General features: G+C 37.5%; 1 protein-coding gene across 3 annotated transcripts in view; it reads left to right on the top strand.

Moving 5' to 3' along the window:
• The window catches only part of PTPRR (protein tyrosine phosphatase receptor type R), a 245,859-nt gene that overhangs the window by 134,623 nt on the left and 98,997 nt on the right, over positions 1-12,239 (top strand). The window contains exons 1-2 of one of the 3 annotated variants that reach the window (XM_047868278.1): positions 1,985-2,098; positions 2,384-2,494. In XM_047868278.1, coding sequence (XP_047724234.1) covers positions 2,090-2,098; positions 2,384-2,494 — 120 coding nt within the window. In that variant the 5' untranslated portion in view covers positions 1,985-2,089. The other 2 variants (XM_047868279.1, XM_047868277.1) reach the window with 2 other exon arrangements.

Raw genomic sequence — 12,239 nt, 5'->3', positions numbered from 1 at the left:
TCAATTTTTTAGATCTCTGTACAAATATAGTAGTGCTCAGGAGTAATAGCATGACTCAGAAGGAAATCTATTTACCAAGAAAGCGCAGTGACTAAGTTCTAGGAGTTCAAAACAAGTGCCTTTCTAACTAGGAGTGGGGGAGTGGGGGTAGGAGGTTAATTCTTCCATCATCACCACTTTGGCTAAAAGAGAAAACAAACCAGATTTGTCTTAAGCAGAAAGGAACATGTTGATATTCCAGAGGTGTCGAACTATAGCAGAAAAAGAAAAAGAAAGAAAGAAAGAAAGAGAAAGAGAAAGAGAAAGAGAAAGAAAGGAACCAAATCAGGTTAGGAACACAAAATCTCTTTCCACCCACCTAACCACTGCTTTTTATCCAAATTTTACATGAACTAAAGCTCAGATCCTCATAGTTAAATTTGACAAGTTTAGGCTGTCTACTTGAAGGCTTAACTAGTTTGCTTTTATAGCAAGCAATAGTTGTTATTTAGTTGCCTGTAAAAAACTCATTACCATATTTATACCTGGTTTCTACAAGAGTTGTTTTTTTTCTGATAGTTTCCAGCTATGTTTATAGAGGTATTGTATTAAATATGATCTGGCTGAGGTCAAAGAGTAAAAGACAAGTCACCACTTGAATGCAAGATTTCCTTTCCAGTAGGATACTTGGTTTCTAATCATTTCATCAAGCAAGTATTTTCAGATTCTCCCTCAACTGACCACTTACATATTTTTCAAATATATACAAGTCATTTCTTATATCTACGAATTTGTGTCTTAGAAAGTAGGCAAGATGTTACAGTGAGCATATCAGTGTTTTATAAGCAAAGGCAATGGAAATTCAACTATGCAAGCAATAGGAATCTGCCTCAAATCATTTTTATAATCACAATTGAACTCCAAGATCCTTTCTGCTCTGTTTTGTTCAAGTCCCCAGCAACTTGAGTTCCAGGATAAAAGTTTTTATAAACTATTTTTTAAGGCAACTATTTCTTTTTGTCTAATTTACAAACATTGAATGTGTTGTATCTTTTAAAAAGTCTTGAAAAATAATTTAATGATGATTTCAAAGTTCAGACACCTACAAGGACAGGGGTGTTCTTTTTCTTCAAGAATTTTATTTTTGACACAACTGTGTATTTCTCATGATTCTGTGGGTTGACTAGGATCAAGTAGGTGGTTTTTCTCTTCCACATAGTAGGAGCTGAAGTCACCCCAGTGGTTACATTAAGCTGGGCACTCATCTGCCACTGGGGTGCCCAAGATGAACTCTCATTCTCCATGGCCACTATCCATGTGGCTTTTTCATCATCAATATCTTGTTGTTCAGGGCTTTCTTAATTGTTGGAGGCAATATCCAAAGACAGGCAAGGACTCTCACTGAGGGAAATAAAAGGCATACTTCAACAAAATGGAAGTTTAGATGAGCGGAAACATTTGACTTGATTTAGCATTTATGTTTTTCCCAACTGTAGGCCATTCAGTTTCAAGCTAAAGTTTCCTTAACTATGAATCTTTAAATTTCACTGAATTATAAAATTTAATTGCCTTCTAAGTTGTGATAGTAATAGATGTAGGTTTTTTTTAAAGAAGGAGTGGGTGAAATAAAACTAAGACACTCATTCACATTTTATTCAGCTTCTTCTCCACCCTTTCACCCACTAAGCAGCAAGCAAAAAAAAATTTTAAAGGCGCAAGTAAAACTATTTATCTTACTTTTATTTCCAAATAATTCTGCACTTTTTGATGCTCCCTGTTGCTTTAAGTAAAATATAATATCCTAACAATTTGTAGGTGGAGGTGAACTTCAATCAGGTGGAGGTGAACTGCAAAAGTAGACTGCATTCAAAGGAAAAAAAAAAGATTTGACCAAAGAGAAAAAAAGGAAGGAAATGATCCTGACACTGTTACTCTGTTTATAAAAGCATCAAGAGATTTTGTTTGCACCTGTTTCACTTTTGTTTAAAGTCAAGAGCTGCATTACAGCACGTAAACCAGGGTGTTGGTGTTGTGGGAGGGGACTTAAAACAGTAAGGAAAGCTTCAGAAACAGTTTCCTCAACACAGAAAAGAACAGAACTCTTTTACTTATGAACCAGGTAATTTCCCAGAGAGACTGTTGGAGGGACATTTACGAAGTCTAGGACCCAATATGCCATGTCCGGCACGCTCGCTCCTGCACAGGAGATAAAATCATCTCTTCATGTATAGGGACGGCTGTCCTCGTCTCAGATCAGTTTGAGAAGCAGCTCTGGCAGCGGGGGATGTAGGTGTGTTCTACTACACTGAATGGAGTGAAGCTAAAAATATGTTGAGTGTCTGATAAGAACGCCATTCTCCTCAAACTCTCATTTAACGTCAGACTTTCTGTTTTGCTTTTAAAGAAAAATGTTTTACAAGGGCAGCATGAAGCGGACAAAATCTGGAGCAAAGAAGGATTTTATGCTGTTGTCATTTTTCTCAGCATCTTTGTTATTATAGTAACGTGTTTGATGGTAAGTTTGCTTCTTTATATATCTTATCCCTTACTGAGCCACTGCTTAATACTATGGGATACTGTCATTCAAACGAATGTTGAAAAGACTGGGAACAGAAGCAAGGCTTTGATCCTATTAGACTGGGAATATTTCATATCTGACGGCAGAGTGATAGCTAAGGAAAACCTAAGGAATTACAGATTCTGACCTGCAGAATAAGGCTGTAATTGCACTGAGGCTTTTAGTAACTTGATCAACCCTGGGAATGAAGCTTTAGAAAGTGATTTACTGTGGTCACTGGAGCCCTCAAAATCATTAAAGTCTCATGGGCACACTTTGGGCTTACTTTATTTCTTCTTTTATATCATCTTTATGGAACTCAGGACAAATTTTAAAAAGAAACGTCTTAGGGGCAAGCTTATATCTTTAAGAATCGTTGATTTCCTTATTTATTTTTAAAGATAAATAGCATTAGATATTAATGCTATTAGATAAATAGCTAAAGATAGATAGCATTCTGCGAAATTCTAGGCATTGAAAGGGATGATCATAGGCTCAAAGGCTAGATAATTCACTGTCGACTAACTTTTTAGGTGAATGAATTTAAAAAGTATAAAAGTATACATGGCAAATAGTTCTGTAAATTATAAATTATAAATGTGTAGCCTTTAAAAGTGTATTTCTAATTAAAAAAAAAAAAGAACCCAGAGTAAACCCCACTAAACTAGACAGCTCTATTTTGTATTGAGGGAGTTAACAGTTACTTTTCAAATACATTGATAAGATTTTCCTATTCTTTCAAAAATTCTGTGATGTACTTTAAAATATTTGATGTTTACAAAGGGGTTTAAACATTTTTTTCCTTGTGCTATGTTCTTTTTAATTTTGTACATTTTCAAAAATATACCTTCCTTAGCTCTTAAATGCCCCCAAAAGACATCACACTACATACTATTCAACCAACAGTATCGCTAAGTGTCTTATTGGTTTTTGTTCATTTATGTTTCCCCTGCTGGGGAGGGGTTTATGTTAGAAAGATTAGGGCTTAGTTGGGAAAGGCAGAGGCTGAGTACGTCTAAACTTGAAGGATATAAAACATTTAAGGCCTTGAACATGGTGATGATGGGCATATTTCCTCGAGTCTAAATATAGGAAGCAGTAAGGACACCCTAAAGCTTCCATCGTCATGAATTCAGAAGCGTCTGGTCTCCTATGGGCACACATTTAGCAAGATTTCTAAGAATTGTGACACAATAATAAAAAGAATAACTTAAACATTGAGTAAGAAATTTGATTTTTATGTATTAAATGGTGGAGACTGAGAGGGAAAAATTTAATGAGACAAAGTTGGAGATTTTAGGGAAACTATGACTGAGACCTCTGGGCATTTTTTAGTATTTTAGAGGGTGTGTTTTGTTGTTGTTGTTGTTGTTGTTGTTGTTGTTGTAATAGTTAATTGCACTATTTTAACATATGCGGCTCTTCCTTAATCTGAGGAATCTTGAGGGCTTTTTTCTCTCTTGTCAGTCACAATTAGAGTGTTTTTCTGCTTCATAGATGAAAAGATGGGAGGAAGAGGACAATTCAAGGAGGTTGAGAGTGCTAAAAGCAGAGACCGCTGGGGGGGGCATTGGGAGGGGTGGACGGATAAGATTGGGCAGAGGAAAGGCTAGGGTAAAGGAGGGAAGTGGGAAAGCAGATTCCTGAGCAGCCTCTGAGTCCTGGAGGGCAGAGAGAGGCCCAGCAGAGCCTGCTCTTACCATGTAAGACTCGGTCCAGGCTCTGCCTCTCTAACTCAGGAGCACCTGCATATCCAGCATGACTGGATAAATCCTTTCATGACATATTGCTCTCATGAGGCAAAAGAATCTGTGGTGGCCACACTCTCAACCCCTGGGGGCCAGAGACTAGCTCTTCTTTTCCCAGTTTCTGCCAAGCATCAATGTAAAAGTCAGAAACCTAGATAAGTCTGCTCCAAAGTTACTAGAACAAATCGAGAAAGGAATGTTTCCAAGGTATGGGTGATTGCTGTCCACTGGGTTGGCAGTTAGATTCATCCATTCATTCAGTCTACAAATTCCTGCAGGGGATACACTGTGGACCTGTGGTTGGCACTGTGGCCAAAGGAGAGAACAAGATCCCTATTCTTGTAGGACCTATACTCTAAAGGGGGGGGGGGGGGGGCACAGATAATAATTTAGTACTTTTTTTTTTAAACAAATACTGAACATGCTGCATGATTCCAAGTATTTGACCTTCTGGAAAAGGCAAAACTTTAGAGATAATCAAAAGATCAGTGGTTGCCAGAGGTTTCAGGGGAGGAGATGGATAGGTAGAGCACAGCGGATTTTTATGGCAGTGAAACTATTCTGTACAATACTGTGGTGGTGAATACATGGCCTCATGGATTTGTTAAAACCCATAGAATGTGCAACAAAAAGAGCGAGCCCTAATCTAGACTACGGATTTCGGTTAATTATGATATCCAGTATTGGCTCATCAATTGTAACACATGTGACCACACTAATACAAAATGTTAATAGGGAAAATTGTTTAGGGAAATAGGGGAGAGAGGGTATATGAGAACTCTGTACTCTTTGCTGTTTTGTGTAAACCTAAAACTGATCTTAAAAAATGAAGTCTATTCATTTTTTTTAAAAAATCATATATTGTGCAGTGCTGTGAAAAGATACCTTAATAGTGAGTGAGCGGAACAGAACCCTCGGAGACTTCCAAGATATGTGACAATGTGGGGAGAGGGCCTCCCAGGCAGAGGACAGAGCAGTTGAGGTGGAAATAAGCCAGCCTCTCTGGGCTTAACAGGAAGGGTGGAAGCTGAAAGTTTTAAACAGAGCTTTGATGTGATTTGATGTGTGGATTTACAAGAGCAGGTGCTCTGCTGGTGAAGAGTGGTTGGGGACAGAACACGAGGCAAAGCTGGGAGCAGTAGGACTCTTCTGGAAGCCATTGTGTTAGCCTGATGACAAAGATGATGATGGCCCAGAGGAGGGATGGTGGTGGAGATGGAGAGAAGTGAACGGTTGGGATTTATTTGTAAACGGAAATGACAGGATTTGCTCCCTTCTCAGGGAGAAGGAAAGAAAGAAATTAAGGTTGACTCCTCATTTATTTGGCTGAGTACCTGGCTGGTGGAGCTCCCATTTCTTGGGCAAGGAACACGTTGGAGGTGGGGGTAGTGAGAGAAACAACACTTTTCATGTGTCTTCCAGTTGCCCTTGAATAAATGAAAGAAGTAGAATGATATATTTCAAACACAATCTTAAATTTTCATGAGAAAAGGTCGCTTTGAAAAGTCACAGGGGAGGGGTGCCCAGGTGGCTTAGTTAGTTGAGCATCTGACTCTTGATTTCAGCTCAAGTCATGATATCACTGTTCATGGGATCCAGCGCCATCAGGCTCTGTGCTGATTGCACAGAACCTGCTTGGGATTCTCTCTCTCCATCTCTCTCTGCCCCTCCGCCGCTCGTGTACACACACACACACACTCTCTCTCTCTCTCTCTCTCTCTCTCTCTCAAAATAAATAAATAAGCTTTAAAAAAAGGGAAAAAACATAACAGAGGAACCAGCAGTATACATGAAGGAATTAATACTGATAGTAAAATTCTGGAGCACCTGGATGGCTCAGTCAGTAAAGCGTCCAACTCTTGATTTGGGCTCAGGTCATGATCTCATTGTTTGTGAGTTCAAACCCCTCATAGGGCTCCATGCTGACAATACAGAGCCTGATTGGGATTCTCTCTCTCCCTCTCTCTCTGCCCCTGCCCCACTCTCTCTGTATCTTTCAGAATAAATAAATTTTAAAATAAAAAAAAAGAAAAATTCTACCTACTCAGACTGAATTTAACATGAAGTTAAGTTTATCTGATGCAACTATAACACTGACATGTCAACAGTTCACATTTAGGGACATGTCAAATATGATTCTCTAAAAAAAGCTTATCTTTGCTCAAGTACTTTTGATAGTGACCTTGATTTAAAGTAAGTTTTTTACTTGGCTCTCTCAGTAATAGTTGTGCTATCACTTTTGCAATTTTCAAACACATAATATTCTGATTCTATTTCCCATGATTTTGTTGAGTCCGTGCAAAAGAAAAGACACAATACAGAATTTCCCCTCTGGCAATAACTATATGTATGAGAGATCAAATACCATTATTTCGATCCAGCCTTCCTACATACCACAGAAACAAAAGGCATATGGTTTTATTATGAAATTTTATAGGTAAATTGCTGTAATGGTGGATTATGTGTGCTATGTAACAATAACATAAGGCTTGGCAAAATTTTTGAAATGTGGCATATTGTTTACTTTCCTTAAAATAAAAAAAAATTATATTTCCAGGCATAAAATTAGACATGCATGACATTTTCAAATGTGTGACTTATTTAGCACCTCTCAAATGTGAATGTAGAGTGGGTGGAGCGACAAATAGACAAATACAATTTTCCAAGGAAAAGTGTGTGGGCAATTTCCAATCCATTCAGTCTGTTTTAGGTAGGGGAAATGTATTACTAAGAAGAATTAGTTATTAAACTTCAATAAACAATGGAAGGAACATTTATCATCAAAATTAAATCTTCAAATGTACTTAGAGGTTTATTACAAAGTGCAAAGGCATTTATGAAATGTAGGTAGAGATATCTACAAGCCAGATTGCTTCTGGAAAGCAATTTTAGAAAATACAGGAAAAGAGCTCTTGATGTCAACAAAAGTTTTAGCATGTTAGACCCATAAAAAAGCCAATTATTAGTCATGTAGAAGTTTTCTAGTCATGGTCTTGGTAGCTGAGACAGGAAGTTGTATGTCAGATCACCTGCTATAGCCTGAGCCCCATGCAGTGAAAACATGTCACAGGTGGACATAAACAGCTACCCTCTTCTAATTGGTTATATATAATTGCTAGAGACTGAGGGAAATGGGAATAGATTTCTGGCTGGAATGATCTGTTTACAGAACCATTTCTGTAAAACATACCATTTTCAGAGTAGGCATGTGCCTTGAAGCAATTTTTAATTTTGTTCTATCTTAATAAAAACTGTTTACTTTTTGGGGCACCTGGGTGGCGCAGTCGGTTGGGCGTCCGACTTCGGCCAGGTCACGATCTCGCGGTCCGTGAGTTCGAGCCCCGCGTCAGGCTCTGGGCTGATGGCTCAGAGCCTGGAGCCTGTTTCCGATTCTGTGTCTCCCTCTCTCTCTGCCCCTCCCCCGTTCATGCTCTGTCTCTCTCTGTCCCAAAAATAAATAAACGTTGAAAAAAAAAATTTATAAAAAAAAAACTGTTTACTTTTTAAGTATTAAGAATACAATCCTCTTAATAATAAAAATAATAATAGTAATATTTAATGTCTTCCCTTTATTGCACACTTACTGGTACTAAATTGGCACTAAATTTACTGTGTGGTACTAAATACTTAATGTATTTTTAAGCCACTTTATTGAAGTATGATTGACATACAAAAAGCTGTACATATTTAATGGATACAACTTGGTGAGTTTGGAGATAAGTATATACCTATGAAACCATCACCACCAACTTTGTCATAGATCTTCCTATCACTTCCAAAAGTGCCCTCCTGCTCTCTATTTATTTTTTTATTATTTTTTGAAAACTTATTTATTTTGAAAGAGAGAGAGAGAGCACATGCATGCATGAGCCAAGAGGGGCAGAGAGAGAGGGAGAGAGAGAATCCCAAGCAGGCTCCATGCTGTCAACGTGAAGCGCAACACGGGGCTCAGTCCCACAACCCTGGGATCATAACCTGAGCTGAAATCAAGAGTCAGATGCTCAACCCGCTAAGCCAACCAGGCACTCAATTTTTTAATTATTATTTTGTATTGTGATAAGAACACTTAACATATGATCTACCCTCTTAGCAAAGTATTTTAAGTATACAATGTTGTATTATTAACTATAGACTCCATGCATAAACACTTAATGTATTTTAGTTTGCTAATTTTACTGATGAGGAAACCAAGATCCTGAGAGGATCAGTGACTTGACCAAGAGCACACAAAGGGACTGGGTAATTATATTGGGGAGAGAGGAGGATCTGTCCTGTGCACTGTCGAGTATCTAGCAGCATCCCTGGCTTCTGCCCACTAGATGCCAGTAGCACCCCACCACACACCCTAGTATGACAACCAAAACCATCTCAGAACATTACCAAATGCCCCTGAAGGGCTAAATCCCTGCTGGTTGAGAACCACTGTCTTACAACTTAATTCCATGACAACCCACCTATTGCCAGGTAACAACATCTTCCATTCTTTCCATGTTTTGTCAACCAAGTCTCTCTCTTGAGTATTTTTTTTTTAAATTTTAGGGAAAGAGAGAAAGAGAGAGAAGGGGGGGGAGGAAGAGAGAGAGAGAGAGAGAGAGAGAGAGAGAAAATCTTGAGCAGATTCCATGCTCAGTGCAGAGCCTGATGCAGGGCTCAATCCCATGACCCTGGGATCATGACCTGATCCAAAATCAAGAGTTGGATGCTCAACCAAAAGAACCACCCAGGTGTCCTCACTCTTGAGTATTTTTAAAGTGTCTTGTAAGCATTATATATTCTCCAAGGCGTAGGCATCAGTTCTACCTAATCAAAGGCGTAGGCATCAGTTTGTACACATATGACACAGATTAAAAAGCTGACCTGTAACCAGTGATGAAGTAAGCCAATGACTGTAAAAATATGTGGCAAAGGTTCTTCAGCAAGAACATAAACTCATGAAGTAAAGAAGGACTTTGGACTAGAGCTACTTCTATACCAATATAATCATAAAAGTTACCTGTCAAGAGCTATTGAGAAAGCTGTTATTTCCTTGGCTGTCTCATTTTCATTTTTGAAAATAAATATTTGCTTCTCCAAATTTTCATTTTAAAAATGAAAATATGCTTCTCCAAATATTCCAATTTGGAAATGAAAATATGCTTCTCCAAAACCCAAATGTAAACAGGCAATCAAATGTTCTGATGTACATATTATATTCAGATGTGAAGAACTAAGAATATATAACATATGTATTATCTTTTATTAAAGATATTTTTGTGAAGGTACAGATATATTTGTTTCTCTTCTCATTCAAGTAAATAGCTGGCTTGCAATTAAGAAATAAAAAGTTAGGGACACCTGGCTGGCTCAGGCAGAAAAGCATGCGACTCTTCATCTTGGGGTCATGAGTTTGAGCCCTATGTTGGGTGTAGAGATTACTTAAATAGATAAATATTTTTTAAAATAATCAATAAAAATAAATTAAAAAGATGTCCTGCCTTAAATTCTATTGCCTCATCTTTTAGTAATTATGTATTTAACTTAGCAATCTTGTGTTATCTTATTGTTACTGTTCTCGTATTTCTAGGATTTTGTTTGCGCAAAGTGGTGGAAAAGTGCCTTTGAGGGTTATGAAAACTGAAGAGAAGCAGTAAATTAACTGCCCCCCCCCCCCAGTTCTTAGGCATCATACACAGGGTAGGGATATTTATCTTCAATGTTTTCTATCCTATAGCTCGTAAAAGTAATTATAATAAGAGTAAGAAGATTTGTCACTTAATACTAGATGTCTTGTTTGTTTCTTATGCAGTAATATTTCTCATAGGAATATTTAGCACCATCATTTTCAAAAATTTAAGATTTAGCTTTACCCTACCTTTGTCAGTGAACGCCACCAGTTTAAAAGTTTCCAGTGTATGAGGAAGTGAACTGAATAAAAGACAAAAAGGATTCTTTTTAATTGCCTGACAGTTCAATTTATAAGAACGCATTTGTAGTTATACTCCCTAGGTGCATAGTCCTTTTCCTTAAAGAGAGATTTTAATCCACAAAAGATATACTCTTAGATTTCGTGGTGTTGAAAGCCAGTGGTGAGAACCGATCTGCAGCAGATGTGATGTCAGAGTCAATCGTTAAGAATGATAGCATGGCAAAGAGCAGCACCAGAAGTAATGTAAGGGTGTGGAAAGTACATGGGTCTGCAAAACAGAACTGCCCCAGGACTTGGATCTGCCCTCGCTGACTGCTGACTTTGGGCAAGCCACATGATTCAGATGGACTGTAGTTTTTTCAATGTATAATTAAGTCAGAAGGACCTATAGTGATCATCCTAACTCTGATTCCATCTATATCCCTAATTTCAAAGATACTTAGGGGGCACATGCACCCCAATGTTTATTGCAGCACTGTCAACAATAGCCAAATTATGGAAAGAGCCCAAATGTCCATCAACGGATGAATATACACATACACAATCGAATACTACTCGGCAATGAAAAAGAATGAAATCTTGCCATTTGCAACAACATGGATTGAACTGGAGGGTATTATACTAGGCGAAATAAGTCACTCAGAAAAAGATAGGTATCACATGACTTCACTCATATGTGGACTTGAGAAACTTAACAGCTGATCCTAGGGGAAGGGAAGGAAAAATAAGATTAAAAAAAAGAGGAAGGCAAACCGTAAGAGACTCTTAAATACAGAGAACAAACTGAGGGTTCATGGGGTGGGGGAAGAGGAGGGAAAATGGGTGAGGGGCATTAAAGAGGGCACTTGTTGAGATGAGCACTGAGTGTTGTATGTAAGTGATAAATCACTGGATGCTACTCCTGAAGACAAGACTACAAGGTATGTTATCTAACGTGAGAATTAAATAAATAAATTAAATAAATAAATAAATAAATAAATAAATCACTTAATGTACAATCACTCCTATTTCTTATCTCTCTGCCCAAACCTCTGTCTTGTTATAATCCGAGATCTGAGACATAATTAAATTTCATTTTCACTCATTTTTACATAATTTCAAAACTCCCTTTTATATCACAATTTCTAGTTCTTTAGTTCTTAATTTTGAGTCATCTTTCTCATGAGTTTGGGTTAATTTTTTCCAGGAAATGTACACAGGCAGTATATTCCCTGACACCTTGTGTATTTGAGATACTATTAGCTTCATTCTCATGAACTTCAATTTATCGAGGTGTGGAATTCATGCATTTTTTTGTAAATGCATTTTTTCCTCAGTCACAAAAACTCTCCCATTTTCTTCTCACATTTATTCTTTTTTCAACTGACATGTTTTTTGACTGAGCACCTTTTTCATTCCATATCTCTAATTCCATGAGAACAGGGTATAGTTTATTTTGTTCATAGCAGAATCCTCAGTAGGTCTCACAATACATGACATTCAGTGGGCACTGAAAAATAGCTCTGAATGATTCACAGCTCTCTCACTTAGTCTGGTTTATCGTTCACAGTGACTTTTCTCTGACTTCTGTATGCCATTGTTTCCCTTGTTTTCACCTTCTTCTCTTTATCTTTTTGCTATATATTCCGGCAATCTCCTGACTTTGCCACATATGCCACTGGCTGTGTTTTCTGCATTGTCATTTCCGTTCTTTACTGCTTAAAAGATTTTCATCCTGCTCCCGAGTTTTCAGCTTTTAAAATCCTTTTCTTCTTCATCTCAGTCTGATACCTTTTCATCTTACATTGTTGTGTTTTGCTTCTTTTTGATTTTTTAGAATATTATTTTGTTAAGCAGACTTTTTAACAACATATTTTTTGCCCATTTTAACCATTTTCTATTTTTATTATTGTAGTGAAGTTGACATACAATGTGTGTTAGTTTCAGGTGTACAATATAGTGATTCAACCGTTCTATATATTACTCAGTGCTCACCATGATAAACATAGTCACCACTGCCACCACACAATGTTATTATAGTATTATTGAGTCTATTGCCTATGCTTCTGTT

Source organism: Prionailurus viverrinus, chromosome B4 (genome assembly GCF_022837055.1).
Source record: "Prionailurus viverrinus isolate Anna chromosome B4, UM_Priviv_1.0, whole genome shotgun sequence".
In the NCBI taxonomy this organism is placed as follows: Eukaryota; Metazoa; Chordata; class Mammalia; order Carnivora; family Felidae; genus Prionailurus; species Prionailurus viverrinus.
Note: the sequence above shows the minus strand (reverse complement) of the source record. Positions and strands in the feature narration are given on the sequence as shown.